The sequence below is a fragment of the Cololabis saira genome, chromosome 21 (genome assembly GCF_033807715.1).
Source record: "Cololabis saira isolate AMF1-May2022 chromosome 21, fColSai1.1, whole genome shotgun sequence".
Lineage (NCBI taxonomy): Eukaryota > Metazoa > Chordata > Actinopteri > Beloniformes > Belonidae > Cololabis > Cololabis saira.
This window is the reverse complement of record NC_084607.1, coordinates 29,498,295-29,526,218: the sequence shown is the minus strand read 5'-3', so window position 1 is coordinate 29,526,218 and position 27,924 is coordinate 29,498,295. Positions and strand designations below refer to the sequence as shown.

The 27,924-nt window shown below is 41.2% G+C and overlaps 1 protein-coding gene across 5 annotated transcripts in view; it reads left to right on the top strand.

Annotated features, from left to right (window-relative positions):
• Positions 1–22,727, top strand: part of usp43b (ubiquitin specific peptidase 43b) — a 98,002-nt gene extending 75,275 nt beyond the window's left edge. For 2 of the 5 annotated variants that reach the window (XM_061711354.1, XM_061711355.1), the window contains 8 exons: positions 466–577; positions 8,261–8,364; positions 12,220–12,297; positions 12,390–12,519; positions 14,533–14,887; positions 15,061–15,219; positions 15,883–16,056; positions 18,710–22,727. In XM_061711354.1, the coding sequence (XP_061567338.1) occupies positions 466–577; positions 8,261–8,364; positions 12,220–12,297; positions 12,390–12,519; positions 14,533–14,887; positions 15,061–15,219; positions 15,883–16,056; positions 18,710–19,857 (2,260 nt within the window). In that variant the 3' untranslated portion in view covers positions 19,858–22,727. The remainder of the gene's footprint in view (positions 1–465; positions 578–8,260; positions 8,365–12,219; positions 12,298–12,389; positions 12,520–14,532; positions 14,888–15,060; positions 15,220–15,882; positions 16,057–18,709) is intronic. The other 3 variants (XM_061711358.1, XM_061711357.1, XM_061711356.1) reach the window with 3 other exon arrangements.
• Positions 22,728–27,924: the final 5,197 nt, after the last annotated feature.

The window sequence follows — 27,924 nt, the reverse complement described above, 5'->3', positions numbered from 1 at the left end:
TTGTGCTTAATTTATTTTTTTATTCTGTTATTATTTTATTTATTTTATTATTTATTAAAGTACTTGATTTTTTATAATTATTCTAATTTAAGCAATTTTTTTTTATTAATTTTAATTTATTTTATTATTTTATTGATTTAATTTGCCTGAAGATGATTATTTTGTACTTTTGTCTGTTTGAATGGTTGTGTTAAAAAAATAACGTTACTCAACAGTTTTTTCACCAAGTACTTTTTTACTTTTACTCAAGTAATTATTTGAATGACTACTTTTTACTTCTACTTGAGTCATATTATTCTGAAGTAACAGTACTTTTACTTAGGTACAATTTTTGTCCACTCTTCCCACCTCTGATTACAACAGAGTGGGGAGACATGCCAGGAATACATCGAGGTTAAGTCTACCGGTGTTGTAACCTATCCATTGGTGGACCTGCAGCACTAATATTCTTTGCATGTGTTTAAGGTTCGGCCCTCCGTTCCTGATGAGGGAGGACCGGTCTATTTCCTGGGACCAGCTGCAGCAAAGCATCCTGAGCAAGCTTTACTACCTGATGATCAATGGAGCTCAGGCCCAGGTACGAGATGCCAGCTGATGATTATGTAAAAAGAAATTACATTTTGGTCTGATATTCTTGCTCGTGCTGCAAAGGAATTGTCAAAGCACAGCTTCGGCTGCCGCCAGCGATTTGCTGACTTTTCTTTTCTTTTTTAATTTTCTTTTTATTGAACATTTTCACATATATTCTGCATATAACTGGTACACAATGATTCATTTTTTTCCTTTTTCCCAGTAGTACAGTAACATATAATTAAACATGACAATATTCCTGTCTTTTATTTTGGATCGAGATTAAGTATTACTATGCCTGTTTATAACCTTATGACCAGTAGACTTAACAGGGTTTTACCATGTCATCAATGTTGCAAATATGATGAAATAAAATAAAATAAAATAAAAAGAAATAGAACATCTCAACATCTGTAGCTATGAACTATGAACTAGGGGTCTTTGTTCCCAAGATGTACATCTCAGATAAAGTCTGACCTAATTGGTTTTATGTACTCTAACCAGCTTTCCCAAATTCTTTTAAATCTGTCCATCTCTAGTCTCACACAGAAAGTTAACTTTTCCATCCCATATATATTGTGTATAACCTCAACCCAATCCTCCACCTTAGCTGCCTCATCCTTCATCCACTTTCTGGTAATTGCTTTTTTACTTGCAATCAACATTATTCTAAAAATATGTTTGTCTGCAAATCTTGTAAAATCTATGTCCATTTTCCCCCAAGTATAATACCTCGAATGTAGGTGGGATTTGCTGACTTTTCAATCAGCATCTCTGGTTAAACTGACTCCCACGTTATCTGTTCATATCAGGATTTTAGAATAAGTATGTCTGAAATGATGTCCCGTGGAACATGTGTGGGTGGGTTCTGGCCTCGGTGGCGTCGTGCCGTGCCGGCTGGTGCACCTGTCACTGAACAGGTTTGTTGGCTCGAGTCGCATCAAAAACCTGCCCACTTGATAGAGCTGGTGAAAAAGCACAGGCTGGAGCGGGAGCGGTGCCGGTGTCCTCTCTCTGCACCCGCCGGCGCTCCCAACCACAGGCAGGTGAGCTGATACGGGCCAGGTCGCGTTTCAGCAGGGAGGATGTGCACATATGAGCATTTTGTCAGATTTCTTTGGGAGGATGCGGCTGAGCTGCGTTTGTAAGGTTCAGGTTCAGGACGGTTATGTTTCAGGACTTCAGAGCATTTGCTGCAAACCCAAACCAACCTCCATTCAGAGCATCGTGTTGAACTCTTTTTTTTTTTTTTGCAAAAACTGAAACTGCACGTTAAAGCATAAATTGAACAATTGTTAAATATGTGCTTTTTCACTCATGTTCAAGCATATGAATATAGAAAAAAAAGAATATTGCATTGCATGTCCTTAGAAGTAACTTTGGTAGCTGTCATAGTCTAATAAATATACCATTATCACACTTCCAAGTTATATCCATCATATGAAACTTATTCTATATAATAGTAGCCTGGTGGCTATTTCAATAAAAAATAATTTATAGCAACATTAATAATAAATGCACAAATCTAAAATACATCATCACAGCACATACCCTTTGTCCTGTCAAACTTTAAGTGCTGCAAAAGCATTTTATTTAGTAACTATAACCTTACATGGCGAGTACAACAACATTACTGAAGTGTACTTGTTTATATTGTTGCAACTATTACTGTATTGCCCTGTATTGGATTATGGATTATGATAAATGGAGGATGTTCTTAATATCTGCAGCGCAAAACTGACCTGCAGATGATATTCACAGGGGCCAGTGAGTTTAAGCGCGGTCTGCTTGCTGACAGGCGGAGACTCCATTACGCGATTATTTCCATATTTTAACGGTCTAAAATTAATTATAAGTTGCTGGCAGATGTATTTTACAGTTTGGCTGTATCAGATAGTGACACTTAAAGCCATGTTGACCTAACAAATATCTGAATGCTCAGTTGTTGTTTAAACTTTGACTGGATTCTTTCTTTTAGAGTTTCTGTGTATTTTATAATAAATGTGCATATGTATGTGTCTGATAGGTTGATAAAGCAAATGCCTAGGCCCGTCAGTCTCCCTGCTTGGTCTGGTTGCGTCTCCTTCATCTGGTGTGTGCACAGTAAGAGAAGGGAGACAATGATCCAAACACAAACAGCATGAAGTAACTCTCCTCGATGCTCCCTTGTTGTTCCTGCAGACAAACACTCTTGTTTCTGTATTGTTTGTGCTCGCTCGGCTGCTGAAATTGAGCACAGCCCCGTGTTTCTTCACGGCTGCGTGCAGCAACACGCTGTAAGTCATGTAGTAAAACGGACTTTTAATCGTGCATCCCTCTCTGCGTGCAGATGGGTGGCTGTAAACAGCCATTTAGAGCGGGGCTTGTACAAGAAAACTCAACTCGCCGACTGCATATCACTTCGTGCTCTCGGAGAACGCGCGAGGAGGCAGGTGCATATTTTCCCGAACTCATTTGCAGTTTCTAGTCTGCTTTGTGCCCCATGCTGTCAGCATTTAATTAAAACCGGGCTCGTACTGTATAATCAGTTTACTGGGGCCCACCTCTGCCAAGGAGGGAGCAATGCTCCGAGCAGATGTTTGCTTGAAGCCTTTCATCGCAACAGGATTTAGAGTTTTTCTGCATTAAGAAATTACACTCCAGTGTATTTCTTGACAGACATTTACTTTTCTACTTAAATCACCTGGCAAATTCATTTTAAAAGTGGTTTGAAGGATTCTCACAGAAGCACACCTGGCTCGGTAACTTATGACGACATAACAGTAACTGCAGCAATATTACTACATTTATTGTGGATTGGAAAGTGAATTGCTGCAGAATATCTGAGAAAGCCGGTGCTTTTTAGTGCAGTTCTTTTACAAGAGCTGCAGACAGTTGTCTTTGATGTAAATGTCAGATCTGCCCTGCAGTAGATGATGAAAATTTTAAACTGCAAAGCAAAGTTACCTGCTCAAGTCGTCATAGTTGTGGTTATTAGAGGCTAAGGCTAAACTGATAGGTCATAGACCAATACATGCCGGTTGAAGACGATTTAAGTCCCTCATTCCACGCGTTAATTCAGTTTGATTCAATTCAATTGAAAGTATTTTTTCTTTTGGTAGCAGCAGCAGTCATGACATGTTCGGAAAGAAGTAGGAAGAAAAACAAAAACGCATGAACTCCTACTGTACCCGTGTTAGTAGGACTACAGGAAAAGTGCACGTACACCCCAGTCACCGTTCTTTGCATGAGTGGCATTTGGAGACGTTTTACTTTTCCAGGCACAAACATTCATCCCTGAACACACTTTTTTTTTCATGTGTCTGTCAAAGAAAAAGCGCAAATAGCAAAAGACACATTTTAGAGTGGTTTTCTTTTTTGAACATTTGAAATTGAATACTGACAACAAATCATTAAAAGATGCATAGATGCTCTTTCTTTACTTCAGCTCAACAAACTCTCTGACCTCGCCCCCCCCCCCCACAGGCAGCTGGATTAAGGACTTCAAACCTTACAAACCAAACAGTTAAAGTGGGCCCCCACCTCTCCTCCCCCCAGGGGTTTGTGCTGAGCCCTCGCCCCTACAACCTCTACACCTCCGACTGCAGACCGGCCCGCAGCAGCAACAACAGCATGAAATCTGCTGACCACACTACAGTGGTGGGACTGATCTCAGGAGGAGACAAGACGGCCTACAGAGAGACGTCCTGCAGCCGTCTACGTGGTGTGCAGCTAACAACCTGGCACTGGACACCACGAAGACCAAGGAGATCATCCTCGACTTCAGGAGACGCAAGGCAGATCCGTCTCCTCTCTACATCAATGGAGTCTCAGTCCCTTCCTGGGTACCACCATCTCTGCAGACCTGTCCTGGGGCCTCATGATCGAAACGGACCGTTTTTCGTCCACAAACTTGAGTTCTTGTGTCGGTTCTTAAAATACAAACAAGAAAAGGAGAGTGTAATGATGTACTAACGCTGCCCATAAACATTCACAAATCCTTACAATTATAATAAAACCACAACTCTTCACGGACCGTAACACAAAGCAAAGAACAACAATACCCATAATGCAATATAGCTTAAATCGGAAGAAATGCCCCAAATAAATTATTTCTCCTGCTCCTTTTTTATTTGTTTTACTTGTTTTTGCAAGTTCCTTGTTAGAATGAGCGGTTTTTAATGGATAATTCTCTTCATTATCATATTCAAATATGTGTATTTGAGGGAGGAGACATGGCGGAGTGTTATGCTCCTGCATGTGCGCTCAAATCCACGCTGATTGTGATGTTCAAAGAAACCTGCGTGGATTTGGGCGTACGCACAGTTTTGAGAATTTCTTTCAGAAATCCATGCACGTTTCGATCATGAGGCCCCTGGTCTGCAAACACCAAGGCTGTCGCAAAGTAGGCTCAACAGCGTCTGCACTTCCTGGTAGTGCTCAGGAAGAACAACATCAGCCAGAAGCTGCTGACAACCTTCTACCGATCCTGCACTGAGACTGAGAGCGTCCTGACCTACGGCACCTCGGTGTGGTTCTCCCACTGCACCTTCTCTACAGAAGAACTGCTGCCACCCAAAGACTGAAATCAAGAAAAAGCTTCCCCAGCCATACAACAGCCTGGGATGCTACACCTTCTGAGGAAAGGCTGAATCCGTGGAGAACTAGTCTGGAATAACCCCTCCTAGCCACAACATGAAAATACTGCCATCTGAAACAATCCCAAAACACTGCAAAAATTCAAAATCTTACCAGGAATATTTGTCTTATATTCTAGTTAAAATGTCTAATTTTTAGTAAAAAAATCTCATTACACTTAAAACAAGAGTCATTACCAGAAAAATAACTTGTTATTTGACAATTTTCACCTGTTTCAAGTAAATTTTCACTTGAAATAAGTTGAAAAAATCTGCCAGTGGGACAAGATTTATCTTCTCATTACAAGCAAAAAAATCTTGTTCCACTGGCAGATTTTTATTTTTATTTTAAGTGAAAATTGTTGTTATTTTTCAGTGATGAGTCTTGTTTTAAGTATAATGAGATTTTTTTTTTTACTAAAAATGAGACATTTTAATTAGAAATAAGACAAATATTCTTGTTAAGATTTTGAGTTTTTGCAGTGAAGGCAAGGATGAAACGGTGGCTAAATGGAAGCGTCTCAACCGCCTCAGAAGCAAAGTTGGACAAACAAAGGTGGAAATGGTGAAATGGGGATATACTACAAATCCAACTACCTGCATCTGTGGCACTGGTCCCCAGGATATCACCCATCTCCTTACCTGCCCACTACTACCTGCCCCCTGCTCCACGGAACACCTGGCAGAATACAACACCTGCACAAAAATGTGTGGAAAAATAGATGGATGTCATCTAGCTCTCAAACTTACCACCATGAAGACTTGACAAGAAGAAGAACCCCACTCTCTGGAGCTAACACCGGGCAGTGTTAGCTCCAGAGAGTGGACACACACACAAAAAGAATGTATTCCTTTAAACAGACACTTAAAAACCCCACAGAAATGTTCCAGGACCTCGGTGTTCATGATGCTGGGACACCTGAGAGGCGATGATACCACCTGAGCCATGAACTCCTGGCTAAACTGAAACAGCAGACTGGCAGTAATAAATGAAGTGGTTATGTACATTAAACCCTTGAGGCATTAGTTCAGAGGATTCGCTGAACTTTTCCTGGAAGATCCCAGGCCCTCCGCGTGTTTATTATGTCAGTATTTTCCAGGTACGTGCTGCTTGCTGCACTCTGATCCCGGTCGTTACGAAGATCCTTTTGCACGCCTTGAACTCTCCTCCTGGGGGTCAGGGTGGATGTTTGTGTTTGATCCCAGCCGGTAACTGCACACCAGATTTCTGCAGAACAAGAGGAAATCAGTTTCATTTCTGCAAAGTGCTCCATCATTCCTAAAGCACCCCCAATCTAAACAGATCTCAGGAGAATATTCTTCTGCCTTAAGGGATTGGAAAGATATTAACACCTTATTTGGTTTTTCATTTTCCACTCAACTTTCAATATGTCTGTACAGTGGAGGGGATTGTGAGAGCGGAGTGTGTTTATCTTGGGGTGCATTTATGTTGATGCTTTCAAATTATTCTGTTAAAGTTTAAAAAAACAAAAAACCAAGAGGCATAAGCTGCGTGCATCTCTGTGAGGTGCCATGTTGATTCAAGCTGAGCTGCTGTGATCTCAGAGCGCCAGATGAAGGCCCCACCCTGTATTTCATGATAGTTCACCTCCTCCTGTGTGCTGGAGACCGGCTCTCTGATCAGCAGGGGGCAGCAACAAAACACAAATGTCAAAATGAGCATTCCGAGTTAAACTTCTTCCAAAACGTCGTCCAGAAGACATTATGAAAGCAAAAGAAAAGTGAAACCGGTATGTTGAAAATAAAGGCTGGATCTCTGCTAACGGTGGACAGTAAAATTCAGGAAAACGTTTCCAAGTCAGGAAGCATCGGCCAGTCACGCACTCGCTCTCGTTTCTGTACGTTTCTGCAACCGTGCTGCATCCAGAGGTGGGTAGAGTAGCCAAAAATTGTACTCAAGTAAAAGTACGGTTACTTCAGAATAATATGACTCAAGTAGAAGTAAAAACTAGTCATCCAAATAATTACTTGAGTAAAAGTAAAAAAGTACTTGGTGAAAAAACTACTCAAGTACTGAGTAACTGTTGAGTAACGTCTGATTTATTTTTTTAACACAACCATTCAAACAGACAAAAGTACAAAATAATCATCTTCAGGCAAATTAAATCAATAAAATAATAAAATACATTTAAATTAATAAAAAATAAAAAAAAATAGCTTAAATTAAAATAAGCTTAAAGTAAATTCAAGTACTTTAATAAATAATAAAATAAATAAAATAACAGAATGAAAAAATAAATTAAGCACAAGTAGCACAAAATTTCAAGCCTTTGTACTTTTCTTTTTTAACCAGGCAGAACTAGAACAAGCCCATGAACTCATAGAAACTCTGTGTGTGTTTGAGTCTGTGTAAATGTGACAAAACATGCAAAAACAAACATTTTTCCCAAAGAATCACCCAGTGATGTCATGAGATTGACGCGTACGTGGATAAAAGGGATAAAAGAAAAGTAACAGCTCAACGTAGCCTAATGTAGCGGAGTAAGAGTAACAGTTTCTTCTTCACAAATCTACTCATGTAAAAGTAAAAAGTATAGTGATTCAAAACTACTCCTAAAAGTACAACATTTCCCAAAATTCACTCAAGTAAATGTAACGGAGTAAATGTAACTCGTTACTACCACCTCTGGCTGCATCCAAGCAGCTCTTCAGCGAGCGTGAATTGTGCCGTACTTGAGCGCGAAACAAGGCACTCACACTGGCCAGACCACCCAGTCTATCTTGGGCCCGGTACAGATACAGCATAAGTGCATCCTTAATTTTACCCTCTGGTGACCAAAGTTTTGTCAGTGATGGCTCAATCACCCAAGAGCTTTGTTACCTTAGTGCCGACCTCGGTAGAAATCTGATCAAACTAAAGCTGAATGAGAAATGGTACCATTTTACATTTTCTGCCTAGTAAAATTCCTGATCTTTCGGGTTGGAAACTCTCCAGGGACTCGGCCAAAACCAGCGTCAGAGTCTCACAAGCAAGCACCTGATAACACAGATGTGATTAAGTCCATCGGACCTGCAGGTAATGTGTTGGCTGTGTTTTTGTGCTCCTCTTTCAGAATACCAGAGTGCTCTTCAACATCCGCGTGGTTGGAGGATCGGCATTTTACAGCTACTTGTCGCCTCAGGATGGAAGGCCACTCTACCACCCTGCCGTTGACAGGTGAGGGAGTGCAGGCTTCTGCTGAATCTCTCACATCTCATACTGAAGCAAGACCTGCTGTCATGTACCAAATGTGTTTATCATGTTTTTAGTCTTTGCAAATCCTCTGCAGCCATGTGAAGCAACGATAAGTGAATAACGGAGGACTTTCACTCCTTTACTTTCCGCACTCTGCAACAGAGATGAGCATTTTTGTTTGTTTTAAGCACAAGTATTAATGTTAAAAAGTATTTAGAAATAAAACAAAAAAGAACATACTTTGTATAACAATTGAGACCTTTGCAGGGATAACAAAAACTGTGCTATGGTTTGTTTTTATAATCCTCCATTTGTCTATTTGAATTTGAATTCCCTCATGACAACCTGAAGGGATTAGACAAAGTCGATAAAGGTGCACATACATTTACAGAAAAATCTACAATTCACATTGGTCAGGACAGAGTCAGGACAGAAAAACTTCAAACAAAAGTCCAAGAATTCTCTCCAGACCAGCATGACGAAGCTGCTGCGAGGCGTAGATCAAGCCGGGGGGATTAAAGCGCTTCTGAAACTATTCTGATTCACTAGAGGCCATCTACAGGGATTAGCCCGCTGGTGGCTGCTTCCTGCATGCTACTGTTTTCAAACTCTTTTGAACTGGAGGAAACAACATCCTGCTGCACACACGGGCATTCGTAGAGGAATGATTCTGTCATTTATTTGTATTTGGTGACGTGCAGATAGTCCAGATGCCACCACAGCTCAGTGAGCAGCCAGTCAGTTAGCTTCACCCACTGTTACTGCACTCACTGGGTCCCATTACAGTATTTTAGAGGGGTAGCATCATTAAATCCTGGGGGCTGGTACTTTCCAGAAGCCAAAAGTGCCTTTTTTAACAAAAAAAGAAGAAGAAAAACAGATGTTTACAACCCGATAGTCTCCAACAAAGCCAGTAACAGGAGAACGGGCCGGAGGAATAACCACCTCAGCATGATCCAGTAAAGGAGGGTTTTATGGTGGCGCAACCAAGTGGAAGTCCAGTCCCAGTTAGTGGCATGACAGTTTGCTTGCAGTTTGTGAAACTCCTCGTAAAGCAGTCCTTAGTTCACTAATCCCCTGACCCAGAGTGCACCTTTCAGAACAACAAAGAACCAAAGCATTCATGAAGACAACTTTGGAGTAACTTTAGGATAAGCCTCTGTTTCATTGATATAGCCAAAGATTAGGACGCATTTGGAAAAAACTTCCCGTCCACTCAGAAGATCCTTGTGAGGATGTGCCGGGACGAATTAAATGTTTGTGCAAAGCCTGTGGAGCTAACCAAGAAGATTCAAGTACCCCGTTCTGAGCTTATGTAAGAATACATTTTTTTTTAATTTTTGAAAAATTGAGTTGTGGGGGTTTGTGTTCTATGTATCTAAGGTATACCCCTCTTTTTGTGTCTGAAAATATAAAAATACAATAAAAAAAAAAAAAAAGAATACAGACGAGGAAATCTGATCACAAAAGGTCAACGGACATGTAAGGTCATATTCAGACCCAGTTTCTCATGTGAAAGGGGTCCAGGACACTTGGGTCCATGTTCTCTTCAAACACGAAAGCATCCTGGAAACCAAAGTTCAATAATGGCGATGTGCAATAGGCATTAGCACTTTATAAATCTGACAATTAAAGCACTTTAAGTAGCAATGGGGCGATGTGTAATCTGCATCGGCACCTTGCAAATTCTTCCACTTGCACTTCTTGCACTTGGCACTTTAACTTTACGGTCACTGGTTTATCAATTGCAACTTGTTTTATTGCTTAATGATTTTTATCTATTTCTGTCGTATCTTTTAATGTTGTGTTTTTGTTGGTACGAATGTCATATCTTGTCTACTTTGTCTGCTGATGTCCGATTCTGTGACTGGCGTTAATTTGCCGCGGGGACAAATGGTGGAAATTAGCCTCTGGCTACAACCATACATATTTACACTTGTGTCCATTAATATGTTAGTCCCTGTCTAACAAATAAATTGAATTGAATTGAATTGAATTGAATTGAATTGAATTGAATTGAATTGAATTGAACCAATTCAATTTAAGACAAAGGTTTTTAGCCTGAACGGCTGCAGTAAACCTCAAATCTACGGTGAATGGAAGTACAACAAGAGACAAGTGAGACGGCCTCTTTTTACTGACTTCAAAGGTTTCTATTTTATAGTATTTTCAGTAACAAAGCAGGTTTTATTTGTATAGTGTATTGCAGCAACAGGGCAATTCAAGGTGCTTTACATGATGAAATCATGAAAAGTAAACAGAGAGAAAAAAAAGATTATAAAAGTGTGACAAAAAAAGCTTTTTTATGTGTTTACTACTTTTTTTGAATAGCTTGTACATCATCCGACCCAGTGACTCCAAGCTGAAGCCAAATTGTACTCCATCAGGAGCCAAATTTAGCACAGGTTCCACATTGCAGAACAAATGAGTTCAAAAAGGAAAGGTTCAAAAGAGAAAAAGAAAAGCCATCAACTGGGATAAAAAGACGGTGCGTCGTACGTGTTAGGTTTGGTCACATGGTTTTGGAAGCTATTAAGAAAGCTGCTGGAACCTCCCCAGGGGATTAATCCGATCTCATCTAACTACAGATAAAAGGATAAAGTTCAGAAACTTTCCATGAAAATGCTACTATTAAATAGAGGACGCAACCAAATGCAATAAAGAAAAAAGGTGCATCATATCTGCCTCCTCTTGTACTTCTAGGTGTCGTAGGTTTGGAGTCACTGGGTCACATGACGAGGGTGTAGGAAATGAACTTCATGTGTGTTTATTTGCACCTAGACTAGGGAGGTAAAATAATATCACTCAAGATGCATGTGAGTACATATTTTAAAGCCATATGTGAACAGATGTCCTTGCTATTAGATTCGATTTGTACCGTTTTTTTTCTGTCTTTACCATGCCTACTCCGAGTGTTAGACATGATTTCGACTGTATTTCTTTACAAATGCGTTTGTGATGACTTCCAGTTACAGAAGTGGATTGCTGTGTGAAGGAGTGTTTTGGCAAGGTCTTGAAAGGACTTCATTCATCCACTGAATGTCGCTGACGGAGGCAAACGCTCCTCACGTCTTTTGAAATGCAAATGTATAACCCGCTGCATCCTAGAAACCCGTGTAATGATAGTGTCTGAACCTTCAGGACTTCTCTGTCCCCGAGTCAAACCACGTCAAAACTGTGGAGGAATGAAGGTTTAGTCTAAATTGTTCACTAATATTACTCTCTAAAATGGTTGTGTCTACATGTAATGTGACATTTACTTGCTGCGGTTAGGTTGTTGTTCCTTTTACTGAGGTTTCATTGTGTTTTCCTTTTGTCTATTGTGACTGTGGGCCCCGTGTCACTGGGCCGCTGGTCTGTGAAAGCTTAAGTGGCTGCTGCTGGGACGACGGACGTGAGGAAGGCAGGCTGCTAACTGGATAGTAAACCCAGTAATGTGATGGACTGCGATGGACCATTTTACATTCAGACTTGTAGCTGAAGCGTTGCAGTGTTTGTACTGTCTCTAGTACTTGTGGTCTGTGGCTCAGACCTCTGCCCTCAGACGCAGAAACCATCCTCATGACTGAATGAATCTGACTTCAGCGTTACTGACGATTGACTAACATTATTCAGTCAACAACATCAGGGCCGCCTGTATAATATCAGCACTGTTCTTAAACAATGAGTTTATAATACAGCTACTGCATCAATGATGCCACCTAGTGGTTTAAAATCTTCACTACACAAGTCAATCTATTCTGAATTCTGAATTAGGTCTAAAAATATCTTTGAAGTGGCCAAATTGTTAAACCGAGGAGTCACTTTGCACCAAACTTTAGCTCTCCTCTCTTTCAGGGCTCTGAAGCTCTGCAGCTCAGGAGGACCTCCTCACGTGAAGCTCATCATCGAGTGGGAACACAGAATCAAAGACTGGTCAGTGTGCTTTCCTTTAGTTTACTGCTGCATAAGCATTTTTTTTGTATGCATATCTTATGTAACAAAAGCCTTTATGTCCCGTGCCACAGTCTGTTTGGTAACATTCAAGAGGAAGTGGTGAAAGATGCAGAGAGTGCGAGGAATCTGCAGCAGCAGCACATCCAGCAGTACAGCTGCACCTTGGACGAGTGCTTCCAGCTCTACACCAAAGAGGAGCAGGTAGTTTCTTCAACGCTGTAGACACAAACATGCCACCATGTGCCTTTTCAGCATGGCTTTGGACCTCTTTTCATCTTGGTGGGTTTTAGGGGGTGGAGCCACTTTCTATGCATGACATGCATATTATATATTTTTTACTTACTTATTATATTTCTTTCTATTTTAATTTCTAATTTGTTATTTTATTGTTCAGTGGCGTTGGTTTTACCAGGTCAAATTCCTCTGAACATTGTACATTTGGGGAAATAAAGCGATTTCCTATTTCTTATGACTCCACCCTTCTAATCTGGGAAGTGTGCATCTTTTAAAAAATGGTGTTACAGTTTTGAGAGGAAATGGATATTGTGCACAATGTGAGGTTGAGGGAAATAAAAGCTGAGATAACTCGATGATCCCCCTCCGATTTGGCTCTGTGATGTCACTGGACAATCCCACAACTAAGTGAAATAGCACAATAGTTTCATGTGTATGAAAATCTTCAGTAATACTAAGAATGTTGCACTTTAATAAATTCAAAATTGGTTTAATAAACAAATATTTCAATATTTGGGGAAGAAAATGATGCAAATGCAATTTACTGGTTGGAAATGTGAGAAAAACGTGTTTGTGGATAAAATATCAGGGATGTGTTCAAACTGTGGTCGTTGATAAGACACTGAAAGTGTGATAACAGTGAAGATCTACCAGGTTAGGAGGATTTCTTTTCAGCGTCCTGGCAGCTTCGTGATTCTGCTCTCATCCAAGGTGAACAGCAATGTTGGACATAGTTTTTGTTGGCTACTGCCATCGTGTGGACTGCTGGTGAGGCAACACAACAACAACAAAAAAGTGCTGCTAATCAATAACCATCTGCTGCGTTCAGACATTTTCAGACAGTTTAATTACAACTGTCTTGTTGTAAAATATAGGTTGCTAATGATCGTTACTTACACTGACCTGCAACAAGGTCAGCGCAGCTCCTGCCCATCATGCAGCTCCATTCCTCTAATTTACATGCAGATGCAGGAGAATGCAGTTTACTGGCATTTTGCACTGCAAAAGGTTTTTAAAGTTATGTAAAACAAGCACATTCGGAACAGTTAGTGGACTTTGTGGTGCTGCTTTGTACTCAAATATCTTAAAGAATCATAAGCACTTCACTGTAAGGTTCAACCTATGAAACAAGCCACCATCTCTTAGTATTAAGCAGAGGTGTCAAGTAACGAAGTACAAACACTTCGTTACCTTACTTAAGTAGAAATTTTGATTATCTATACTTCACTGGAGTAATTATTTTTCAGACGACTTTTTACTTTTACTCCTTACATTTTCACGCAATTATCTGTACTTTTTACTCCTTACATTTTAAAAACAGCCTTGTTACTCTATTTCATTTCGCCCTTTAAAAAAAAACTACCCAGTTAAATTGCTCCATCCGGAAAGAGTGAATTTGGTTGTGGTTGTTTCAGATGCTCTTGTCCAGTTTTGTTCTTACATCCGTTCCCTCAGATTCCTGCAACTAAACTTGGATGTACATTCCAATAAAGGTTAGGATAAATGATAACATGCCTCTGAAGTTTGACTTTTTGCACCATTACAATACTTATAGGCAACTAGTCATCATATCTCCTGCTCTCTGAAACACATGTTAATGCTCAATAGTACACATATATGGTTCTTTAATATATTTGCATTATACTAAGATGCATTCATTTTCAATGGCTTTTTTCCCCCTTACATTACTTTTACTTTTATACTTTAAGTAGTTTTGAAACCAGTACTTTATACTTTTACTTGAGTAAAAAACTTGAGTTGATACTTCAACTTCTGCAGGAGTATTTTTAAACTCTAGTATCTATACTTCTACCTGAGTAATGAATGTGAATACTTTTGACACCTCTGGTATTAAGGATGAAAAAAAGTCACGCTGGGGTGGAATCATTATTGTTTTAGTTACTGTCCGCTGTAGAGAGATCGGTTTCTTTCATCCTTTTTGTCATTCGGTTGTGTTTCCCCCCCCACCTCCACTCCCAGCTCGCCCCAGATGATGCCTGGAAGTGTCCCCACTGCAAGCAGCTGCAGCAGGGTGTGGTGAAGATGAGTTTGTGGACCCTGCCGGACATCCTCATCCTCCACCTGAAGCGCTTCAGGCAGGTGGGTGAGCGCAGGAACAAGCTCACCACGTTCGTCCACTTCCCCCTGGTGGACCTGGACATGACGCCTCACATGGTGAACCGCAACAGCGCCCCCCACGCGCCCCCCCAGCAGCCCCCCCTCCAGGCAGGATGGAAGCAGCCCAGACGGCCCGATCCGGCTCCTCCCGACTTCCTGTATGATCTATATGCTGTCTGCAACCACCACGGAGGAATGCACGGTGGACATTACACAGGTTGGGAAAAACAACTGCTCTGATTGTAAAAGAGACAGTGAACATTGTGAAAAGCTACGTTTGTTTTTCTTTGTATATTTTTAAGGGCTTAAATCCCAGCTCAGAACACATCAGGCTAACTCTTTCCAGACAGGATCTCCTTCCTCTGACTCACTTGTTTTTCCTAATTGCAGCCTTTTGTCGGAACTCCGTTGATGGTCAGTGGTACAGCTACGACGACAGCAACGCCGAGCCGGTCCCAGAGGCGGAGGTGTGCACGCGAGGAGCCTACATCCTCTTCTACCAGAAAAGAAACACCATCCCCCCCTGGTCTGCAAGCTCCTCCGTGACTGGTTAGTACTGCTCCTCTCTCTCACTGCTCCAGCTCACTTGTTTTCAACAAACTGATATTAAAAAATAAATAATCTCATGTGTTCCCTGACCACCTGTTAATGACAGATCAGCGTTATTTATTGCATGTACTATTAGTCATTGCAAGGAAAATTATTACTGTTAACTGGAGGAAACCTGACTCCCCTACAATTGCTCAATGGCTGCAGAGGGTAAAACTTGTATACCAGATGGAATTTATGACTGCCCAGTTACAGCTTAAAGTACCTACTTTTATGAGAAGATGGGCCCCAGTTAGGTACTTTGCATTTAACTAACCATTATTGTTATGTGAATTGCTTTTATCTATATGCTGCTGTTTTATAGTGAACCAGCAAGGTATAAGTGCAGTGTACTGTATATATGCAAGAACCATTTATGCTTGTTTTTATGTGTGTTAGCACATTGAGTTTATGCTTGTCATATGAAATGTGCTATATAAATAAATCTGATTTGATTTGATTTGATTTGACACGTATGACCCAATCTCAGGATGCGTTATTGTTTTTGTTCTTGTTTGTTTTTTCTGTTTTTTTTTGTGTCTCAATTGTCAATTGTCACCCATTATGTGCATACAGACAATAAAGTTAAAAATAAATTATCTCTATCTTTTGTCTCTCGTGGAGGTTCCACCAGCTCCTCCATCTCCGACCACTGGCTGGTACGGCTGACAGGAGGCAGTAAAAGAGGCAGTTTGGTGTCGGCTGACCCCAGTTCTGCACCTGTGGAGCCTGCGCAGCCCCCTGAGTCTCCTGAGGTGCCGGTGTTTGGAGATGAACCCCCCAAAACTGTAGAAACAGGTCGGTATTCGGGGCAGCGTTAACAAATTAAGAAGTTGCTTTTGTTAAAGTCAAACCAAATCTATAGTTTACTTCATACTATCTTTTATTAAGTTACTTCCTTAAATAGATGCATTGAATGGAGGCTCTAAAACAGTGGGACGAAGCTCCGGTCGAGTAAGAGAAATAAAACACAACGTCATCAAGAGCTCCACTACCCGTTAACCTCCAGCTCATAAAGCCCAGATGTGCAGCCAGTACAACCTGGAGGAGTAGAAGAAGAAGTAACGTCCCCCACCTGGGCTGTGATTTAAGAGATTCAGCCTTCATTCATAGTGTAGTGGCCTTTTGAGTCAGTCCACAAAAACACTTTTTTGGACGCAGGCGATGAGACATGACAACTTTCCTTGGCTTTTAAAAGTTTACTTGAAAAGATTAAAGTAAATTACCATTCCAACACACGGTCAAAAGACTGTGTTGCTTCCAGCATTTTCTGACTCAAACTGAAAGTGAAACTTAACTTCTCCTTACATCAAACCACAGTCACAAAATTACAGTGACATCACAACCTAAAATACAAAACATAGAAAAGACTTTATCATGTATCTACACATTGCTAAATTATGAATTTTAGTCGAATGTAAACCTTATGAATTATAATGAAATTATCATCACCCATTTTTAACTGTTTTAACTAAATTATTAATCATTACCTAATCAGGCCCTTACTGGCCGTTACACATAGTATGTATACACACAAAGAAACAAAAGAGCGTATCTTATAAGCCCAGTGCATTGCTTTTGAAAAGGTAGAGTAACTAAGGAGAAAAAGATATGAATCTAAAAATAACCATTCAAGCTCTAAAGATGGCAAATGTTCAGAAATGCTGTTAGCTGCCCAGTATGTGTTTTCTCCTCTGTAAAAGTCCATTGTTCTGGTTCTGGTGAGGTTCCTTCACTGTGACGGGTGAGTTTGTCTACGTGAGTGTATACGTGAGCAGAGATGGGGCATTTGTTATTTTTAGGGCTTGCAGGAGGAACCTGTTTAGCATCCCGCTGGTTCTGCAGCAGGTGCTCCTGTAACATTTTCCAGATGGTAGGGGGGAGAAGATGTGGTGGGAGGAGAGGTGGGTCCTTTAATGGTGCAGATAGCCTTTCAGGCGCAGCATTTCTGCCCCGATCAGACGGAGGAATCAGTGACCCTGCTGGCTGTCTTCTGCATCCTATTTACCTTCTTGTCCTCGGCTTTGGAAATGCCAAACCAGGAAGTGGAACTGTATGTTGGGAGGTTCTCTGTTGAAGGTGGGGAGAGATGGAGAGACACACGCAAAACAAAAACACAACACATGCAAGAAGCATAAACAGGCACAAAACTGGAGTTGATCATTTAAAAATGGTCTGAAGGAGAAAGTGAGGGATGCAGGATGTTTGTGACAATTTGTTCAGGACAGAAATGTAAAAAAGCAAAGCTACTGAATGCTGCATCCGTGCACCCCCCCTCACTTCACGGGCTTCTCCACCCAATGGCTCTCTTTCCTATTGACTGTGGCTCAAGTGGGCACATTTGCCTCATAAATATCTATATTGATGCAATATTGAATATCTGTCTGCAGTTTGTCTGGGCAACATCGGCAGAGTCTTTCAAAAAAGTCCTTTATAACAATCAGGTTTTACCATTTGTTTTAGCTGTCAGACAGCCATCAAATCAAAATCAAATCAAACATTATTTATGTAGTACTTTTCATACACGAGTAACGCAAAGTGCTTTACATATTAAAATCAACATTTAAAATAGAAAAACTCACACAGTCATGATTAAAAACACACATCTGGTCATTCCCACACACATCCTTACTTTAATACCCACACAGTAACAGTAATGTACATTTTCGGGACTTACACAAACAAAATTGGAAGGACACTCATTTTCATTTACTTGAATATTGCTGTACCGTTTTATCTACTTGTCCTTTCCAAATAAGGAAACAATTATAAAAAAAGAAATAAACCTAAAAAAAATGTATTTAAAAGAATAAGTACATAATAAAATAATTGAAAAATAAGTACAGGCGCATTATAATAAAGTCAAATTCTCTGTTTGATGTATTCAAACCCTGTCATTAAAGTCTGATTCTGATTCTGATTCTGATTCTGAAGTAGATGAAATAATAATAACTAGATAACAATAAATTAAACCACACAAATAAAATACATTTCAGTTCCTGACTTTATCCTACAGGAAACCTGGGAATTAACTTTCCTCTTGCTGAAAGATGAAATAATAGCAAGTGGTTTAGGCCCTGAGCTAGCGCTGCAAGCCCGAACCATGATGCTTCCCCCACCATACTTCACTTTTAGGATGATGTTTTGATGAACTGTTCCCCTTTTGCAGCATACTTAGCACTGATTATTCTGCCTGGACAATTGAAGTTTTATTATGACATAAAATATCTTCTTAGTTTATGTGCTCTTAGGCACATGGTGTGTATCTACTATGGTGCCTTAGCAGGAGATCTGGTCAGGTTCTATAGATGTATTAATTCATGCAGAAAACGTGTAAATGCAGGGGGATCACATGCTTTTTCTGGCCAGTTCATCATTAATCTGTTTCAGTCTTTATTTACATACACTTATGCCACTATCCTTTTAATGAACTAATCACGTCTTCCTGTAGATGGATCTGGAGCCAGCATATTTGTCCGAGGGACCCAGGGCAGGAGTTTAAGCATGAGGTCGCCAATTAAATCCAAGGAAAGTCTGAACAAAGTTCTCCCGCTGCGCTGGTCTTTTGGGTCCAAAGACCGCATCAAGCACTCGGCCCAAACCCAGTCTGGAGAGCTGGTGGAGTACCTGGAGTCGGGCCGCCGGCCGCGCTGCACCAAAGAGCCCATCATCAGCCTGGTGGCCACTCCGCCGCTGAGGAACGCCCACGGAAGAGTCCAGGAGGCTGGGCAGGACTGCAGCTCCCCGAGCGGCAGCAGCCTCAGCTGCACGGACAGACTCAGCGCCGACGCTTGTTACTCCCCCAAGATCCCAGAGGGACAGATCCGGCCGGGTTCGGAGAGAAAGATCAGCCACGGAGCTCGAAACGAAAGCCACGTCAAGTCCGGCGTTGAGGATTCTCTGAGGCTGGGATCGTCTAAGAGAGCGAAGTCGGAGCAGGGCAGGGGCCTGGACTTCCAGCTGATGAGAGGGGCCATCCTTGGGGGTCACATCAGCTACAGCGCTCCTCCAAGCAGAGACTCTACCCTCAGGAGCTCCAAGGTACAGATAAGTGGAACCCCCAGGGGGCAAAGAGATTTATTTCAAATGACTCTTCAACCCGAGGACAGGAGGGGATTGAGGGGAGAGGAGGGCCGGAGCCAAGACAGCCTGCTGTCATTTTTTAAACCTGTTTTGGTGAAGAAGGAAGAAGAGAGGCGAATGAATGGCCACGGACACCTGGGGAAACTGGCGGGCAGTAATTTAGCCAAACTGTCGCTCTCCAACGGGACGCTCACCGTACCGGTGGCAGAAGGGAGGAGGGGCCACAGCATCTCCAGCTGCGACGCGTACAACTGCAAGATGCAGCTGGTCAACGGAAGAGTCCGGGGTCACGACCCCGTCGACATCAAACGAGCTCACAGCTCCAGCAACATCCAGACCAAGCTGGACTTGACGTTTCGCAGGTGCGCCTCCCTGCAGAGGAACGGAGAGGTGGCGGTGCCGCCGCCGCAGCGCGTCCCGCTGCCGGACAAGCCCGGCTCGGCCACCCTGCAGCGACCCCGGTACAGCAGCACCTCCCTGGGTAGGCACCCGTGTGTCCCCGAGGCCTGTTTCTAACAAACGCACACCACCGGGACACTCGTTACAGCCTTTTCCTCTCCTGTGTTTCATTACAAGCACAAACTGAAACAAGGAACACTTGGTTGAAGTATTACTTTTGGGGGGGGTAAACAAATTAATTATAATGTAATACATCTGGATTCAAACGCAGCTTCTCTACTCCGTTTTTCCAAATTTTATGTTTTTATAAAATTGAATTATATTTTTTTTTCCTCTTTCACATTTTACCGTATGACTTAAAGTGTTGTTGTTGTTTTTTCTTTTTTTTCTGTTGTAAGTGCCAATGTGACAGCCCAGAATGACTGCTGAACATAGGACGTGTCTACTAGTTTCCAGGCACAGCCCCCGGAGAGAAGCCCCCGCAGCAGGAGACGTCGCTTGAATCAGAGTTCATCTTCTCGCTCCTCTTCATCGTGCTGTCAGAACTTCATACCTGTGTGTGTCTTAAACTAAATCTATGCAGTTTAACACAAAAACATTAAGGGAAAACAGTGCTGTAACGTGTTTTTTTCCCCCCTTGTGACAGATACATACGTTTCCATAACCTAAACACGGCAGGATGACTAACACTGCACCGTCAACTAGTTGCTGCACACAAATCTTTTGCATTGACATTTATTTTCTATCACATTAATATTATATTATATTATTTATGCACTTTCACATTTGAAAACGTTTTGATTTTATTGCCATGTGAGCATAATGCCAATGCTAGTTTGGAAATAGTGTATTGTATATGGGGCAACGCCAATCCCAGTTGGATCTGGAGGTGATTAAACTGTTTCTGGATGTACTGTATGTGACGCATGTGAAGGGACACTTTAAACGTTTTTGGAAGGTGATGAGAAATCCCCCCCTTGTACCACGTCAAACACCAGCAAGGGTAAAAGATGGTAACCAGACTTGCACATTAAGACATACTGTCATACACAAAAAAGAAGGTACACCCGCTGTCATTTCTAATATTTTTGTTTGTTGTTGTTATACATATCATGCCGCAATTAAATGATACTTCATGATATTATCACCTGGGCCATAGCACGTCCTTAAATGAAGTAAATATCACTACTGATGAACAACAACGCATAACATAGTGCACTGTTTCATTGTTTGTTTCCCGAAAACAAAGGCGGAGTAGTGTGTGAAAAGTAAGTGCACGTGCTAATTCATTATTCTTTAGACCCACCTTCACAGGCAAGTGCTAGAAATGATCATTTAAACATTTTAGCACACATCATGGTTGAATCAATAACTCAGAGGTGCCCAGGCCCTGCAGGTGCAATATGAGCCCAGATCATCACACCTCCACCACCATGCTTGTCAGCTCGTAGGTGTGTTTAAATTTAAATAATAAATAAAATAAGCACTGAATATTTTAGCCAAACATCCCCACTTTGGACATTTATCCAAGAGCAGGTTGTTCTTCCAGAAGTCTTGTGGTTTGCTTGGATGCATCTTTGCAAACCGAAGCTGTGCTTCCCCGTGGCAACCTTTTCAAATAGGCCAAACTTGCTCAGTTTCTGTTTGATTATTTTTTTGTCTTTATCACTTTAGGATGATCAAGTCTACATCGTAGACGTAATGCGCTTAAAATCTTTCTCAGATTGAAAGGCTGACAGTGTTCCTCTTTGGCATTGTGTTAACTTACACCTGACCAGCTCAAGCCACCAAGCTGTTAGAATTTCAGATTTTATAGCGCTCTACAGCCTTGCTGGTGGTTTAATTACTTACTTACCCCCTAAAATCCTGTGGAAGTAGTTGGTTTCCTTCACATTGTGCTTCTGCGTTTTGGCTTCGTTTTTGTTCATAAATGAAGGCACATAGCAGTATGTCATGTGTTGTTGTCCATGTTGCATTTACTTAATTTTAAGATCTGGTATGACCAGATATACAATATATTACTTTTGACTGAAAGAAGGTGAAATGTCTTAATTGACATTAACCGTCCTGTTCGCTTGCAGTCTTTATAAATGTGCACATGGAAGTTGGCTGATAGCAAGTGGACTCCTGGATTGCTTGCTGAGCAGTGAAGGATATATTTTTATATTCCAACCCGTGCTTCTCCGGCGCGTGGGAGTCTGAGAATGTAAATTTGTTTTGCAGTTATATTCGAATTCTCTTTGATAAAACGCCAACGTTAACAGGACTGGTTACGAGAGCGATGCTTTCTTTAGTTGATTTTTAGGGGTGTTCACTCTGTTTGCACACAGTTGTCTCTGCAGCCATAAAGACAACAGCCATCGTTTGTCATCAGATTCACGTCACTTGTAGTGAAGTCACCGCCTCAAGTCCACTCAGCGGTGGCTCTTCCTGCTGCTTATGTAACGGATGTGTAATTCACAGGCATAATCACAGTTTCTGTGCCACATCTGCTTTTTCCACTGGAAGACAGGACCGACACTTCAAGGGAACATAAAGATTTTTTTTTTCCTAAATTCAAATTTTATGGTTAACTTTATATTTATATATTTTAAATGCTTTTTCATTAACTTATGCACTGCAATTATGTCTAAATATCATTAGTAGGTGTCCATTTATCTCGTCTCTTCACCTGTTATGTTGAATAACACAATCAAAACTATGTCATAGCATATAAAGGAAATGTCTGAGGCATCATGTGGAAATATTATTAATTATATTTTAGTAACTTTTTAAAAGACTACATTTTGTACCTGATGTGTAATTATGTAATTGAATGAACAGATTCAAAGTATATGTTTCAGCTTAGTACGTAAGGTCAGAATAAAATTGTAAAATGGGTTTGATTTTGACACTACACGGTGTTTTGCGTTGGATTGTCTGTAACGTGGACTTAATGTACTGCAAGTTTTAAAGATTGCAAATTAAACACAGCTTTTCTCACAAAATACGTTATCGTAAATCATTCACGAGCAATCCAGCTTGTATCCAGCACACTAGTTGTTTGTTTTTCTCCATTTTTCTCTTTACAATGATGGCCAATTCATTCATTTACAATAAAAAGAAATTACAAGGCCTTAGATTGTATAGTGTTAATGTACAAACAGATAAATAAAAACTACCTAGAGACTAACATACAGTATAGGCACACTAGATGGGTTTAGATTAAAGTGAAGAAAGCAAAAGTCTTCCAAATTATAATAAAACATGTAGCATCAATAAAAAACAGAAAAATTACATTTTTCCCATAGATGCGAAAGTGATGTTCAGATTTATATTTAGGTAATGTAATCTTTACTTGACTTTTTATTGCTGCGATGGACTGGCGACCTCTCCAGGGTGGACCCCTGCCTCTCGCCTGAAAATAAACTGGGATAGGCTCCAGCAGACCCCCGAGACCCTGCAAAGGATACAGCGGGTATAGAAAATGGATGGATGGATGGATGGATGGATTTTTTATTGAATTAGTCTGTGGGTCAATAGAGCAACTGTTGATGTGTGACACCCCCGTCCCCAGGGTTCTCGCTTCTGACTGACAGGTTAAAAAGGACATATTAGATGCCCCCTCTGGCCAACCGGGGGGCCAGATGGGGTGGGGAGGATCCGGCCGGAATAACGTGATCCTTCCACGCGCTACGTTCGGCCGGAGAAGCCCCACCCTGTCTGGGGAAAATATGCGGCCTGCTCACTCCTCAGGTTAAGGAGGAGACCTGAGCTCAGTGCAGGGCCCTCCCGGGGTTGGTAGAGGGAGCAATGCCCAGGACTGTCACTTAGGTAGGAGCACTGGGTGGTAAAAATGGGAAAAAATCTGGGATTTAAAAAAAAAAAAAAAGGACATATTAGGAAAACGTACTATTTTCTGTGTTTAAGAAGCACATATTTGAGTGCTTCACGTGGCTACCACCTTAATAACGCTGGAAAAATATGAACTGCTACTGTGTTTGAGGGTGCATTAGTCAGCAAAGGTGTCACTGAATAGGTTGTTTAGATTTGTTGTTGTTGTGACATCACAGACCTCGATCAAAGTTATCCAACCTCCCGTCTTTATCTCCAACCAGAGCATCACGTCATTACGTTTATCATGTCTTGGAACTGGATCCAGCTGAAAACTGCATTTTCAAAAGAGAAACTTGGAGCTGCGTTGATACAACGCCACCCACCAAAACCTGCCGTTATAAACAGAGCTGTAAAGATCATTTCATTAAGATGTCAGGAAACTGTCAACTTTTGGAAAAATAAAGAGTGTTCTTAAACCAAATGCAATTCTTAGCCTGTGTCGGGCACACAAGGAATGGACACAACTGCAGACAAAGGGAAAACGGTTCAAAAGATTTATTGGAGTAAATCTAAGCAGGCAAGGGTAAGGCAAAAATCCGTCCAGGGGCAGGCAAAGGTCAAGGTCAAAAAAGGCTATCAGCGAAGGCAGAGGTACCGGCAAGGGCTAGGCAAAAACGTGGTCTGGGGGCAGAAAAACTCACTTGGCTTGATAAACGGCTTGAAGGCTTGGAGAACACAAGACAATCTGGCATGGGCTGAAGAGTGACTGAGGCTTAAATGCTGTGGGCATGATTGCACCAGAGTGATTGCAGGTGTTGTCAGGTAGGGGGGGGGAGGAGCCAGACACTCCCACTTAACCTCAGGCCGTGACAGCCTGTTCAAACTGTGGTCTTATATTAAAAATTATTACCAAGAAAAACTTCTAACTGATCAAATGAGTTAAACCAAAGTGGTCATATTATAGTAAAGATGCAAAATTCACAAAGGGACCTCAATATCACAAGTCAAATAGCGGGATGGAATCAGATTAATTCAGTTCAGTAGGTTTCAGGTGATGCAGTGTAATCAAACTCTGTATTTCATCTCCTGCAATGAAACTGGGAGTCTGTAGTTGATCCGTAGTATCTGAGCTCCTCTCACGACTGCAGACTGGACAGAGACCTCGGAGGTTCCTGAATCCGCTGAAGCGGCTCTGACACCATGAATGTCACCGTTCCTGATGCGCTTATTACAGCGGGGGCCTTTCTTAATTTCCCTTTCCAGCACTCGTCCAGATGCTGCTTCTCCCCCCGGTACCCCTCGAGAGTCATCCTAAAACACATGTTGAAAAGAGATTGCTTAGTTTTATGCAGATTTCGGACATATTTTGAATATTCTGATTTTGTTAATAGTGTGACCTTTTACAATGTAAGGACATGGTTTTTGCAATATCTCCAAATTGATTTCCATCAAGATTTGCATTATTTTTCCTATTTTTACCCACGTCTTGCATTAATGATAAGAGAGTCGCACCATTGCATATATTCATCAAGTACGCCCCATAATTCTCAAAGGCGTCAAGGTCTGGACTCCATGTGTGAAAACGATGTGTCATACTCTCTGAACCAGTCTTTACTGGTTTGAGCTCAATTCATCCTGGAATCATCATCTTGGAATAGGTCTGAACTTTCACTTTCACTTTCAGAGAAAAAATAAATCTACTGATGGAAAAACTACTTAAATTAGTTGGATTACCCCATTTTGCGAGTACATTATGTTGCTGAACCCAGACTGCAGCAAAGCCCAGATCATAATACTTCCCCCACAGGTTTGCATCATAGACTCAGGCATGATGGGTAGCATCTTTCTGCTCTGATGCTCACAAAACTCTAAACCAGAGAAAATCGGAATTTATTAGTCCTCTCTTTATTATCTCAAGCAAATAGAAGCCGTTTTTTCCATTAGCATCACAGATAATAGGTTTTCTAAAGACTCTTATACATCATCTATGTGGATATGGTCTTTTTTTTTAAGATTATGGTGAGCCCACACCCTTGATTTTCTTTCGTTAAATCTCACCAACTACAGTCTACCCTGGAAAATGATCCGCCTGAACGTGGAGATAGGAGCATGTTTTCCACAGGATGTGGGAAAGGAATGAGAAGCTTCTCACTGCATCGTGTCTTGAAGTGTAACAGATTAAATTACCACTTGGCGCAGAGTGTTTGAAATGGAAATTCCTCCCTGATTATGCATTAATGTAAACAGATGGTGCTTTCTGAGGAAACGTGATGGTCAGTGTTGGCAGATGGCTGCTCGGTGGAAACGCTGGTCGGTTAGTGGTCATGGGAGGCCAGAGAAGTGTCGAGCTCCGAGCACGCTGACAGACTGCATGTGCTGCAGTAGCTCTTGATGAATGTGAATCAGATGAAAGAAAGCTGTCTGGGACCGCTCTCAAACCCAAACTGCCATCAGCAAGAGCAGGGTCAAGTGCAAAAAAACCTTGTGGCATGGCTGAGGAAATATCAGGAAATATCCACTGCAATAAAACTCCCTCGACACAGGAAGGGTTTATGAGAAAAACCTTCCACCAGGGGTCAGTATTGTCAAGGTATTTTACTGAGTCATCTGCTGCAGGCTGAAATGAAGAGCAGATGTGCAAGAAAAACAGAAGAAGAAAATGAAAACTGTCCAAATGTCCCAGCCCTTATGAGATGTCATCCGACAGAAGACATCAGGACACTTTAGAGTTTACTGAGAATCTGCACTAATCCCACTTTGTCTCATCTAAATTCAACTTTCGTCAACACCAGATAGACACTTCAGTCAATGCTCTCAGTGTAAATACTGACACCAACAAACAAATATCAATGATAGGTTTTGTTTTCCGTCAGGGTTTGGTCAGAATACTTTAAAGTGTAGTCAGTTCCTGCACATATTCTCCAGCATGCTGTTTGCTGTTTCTTAACTCTTAAGTTGTTGGGGGTTTTTTTTGTCTTTGGTCTTGTTAAAAAAATCAAGACTGGCACAGTTTTCTAGAGCAAAAGGAGGGCTTACTCAAAATGTTATTTTTTTCTATGTAAATGCAGAGAAATGAAACCTACATCAACTACAAACTGCAAATAAAAATGTGTATGTGGTTAATAACAAAGTGGGTCGTGAATCTTAAAGGAGACATTGTATTACCACTTTTTTATAAGCTAACCCCCAATCTCTGAGGAAAGAGATACAAAACAACAGCCAAATATTCAGTTAGTCTTTACATGTCTATTCACAGCAGCCAGATTTAAGGGTTGGAGTCAGATTTCCCCTGTCTCCAACCCTCACCTCCATACCTGAGTGCATTCTTCATCACAGCCCTCTCTACAGGATGATTATAGCCCCTGTTCAGATGAAATAAACAAACCTTAAAAGTTGTATTGACTGCCAGTCTGAGTTGTTAGTGTTAAAACTTTGTACTTTCTACTTTTGGGGTACAATAAATGTTGCCTAATATGAACTTGTGGGTGGAGAAAAAGATGGATAATATGACTTTGTTTTAAGTCTATGATGTCACAGACAGCTCTCCATCTCAACCCCAAAACTAACTTGCAAGCTTGTGTTGGAGGTTCTGAACCAGGGTACACTGATGAGAAATAAGCAACTGGAAGAAAACACTGGATTTTTGGAATGCTATAAGGCAAGCAACCCTAAGAGGTTATTTGCTGAGATTGTGGGACTTTTCAATATATTGTTGATGTCAGAGCTCTACCGTTTGACATCAACAAGTCATTTCTGACAACAGACAACTGGATACTTTCTCTTTTTTGGATAATTCTCTAGTTGCGCATGAAAATCTCAGTAGATCCTCAGGTGGGGCTGGTTCCAAAAGTGAGATAATTTCCTGTCAGGTGAATTTAGAAAAATCAATACATTTATTCACAAAATGGGTGTAGACTTTGCCTGGCAATAAACTTAGCCAATGGCTAGCCATCATCCCTTCCTCATCAGTCACTGTCATGCAACAAAACAAAGCAATCAGCTGTTTGTACCAACCCAGTGTTGGCTAAGCGCAGCGTCATTTCTGATTTTGCCACTGAAGAAACATCTAAAACAGGATATTCTGCTGCAAACAGTTGTTGGCAGCTCAGCAGCGCCTACCGCATGGACCGGCCAGAGGAGTCACAGATAACTTTGATTAACATAAGGTTCCTGGCCTCCTGGGTCTGTTTGTTCTGAGAAGATCAACAAGTTCTTTGAAACATTCCTCAGAGATGTTGGTCCATATTGAATCCTGACCCTTGTCTGAATGTTGCAGCTAAAATCAACACTAATCAGACCAAACAATGTTTTCCATCATCTACTGTCCAGTTTTGGTGAGCCTGTGTGAATCGTAGCCTCAGTTTCCTG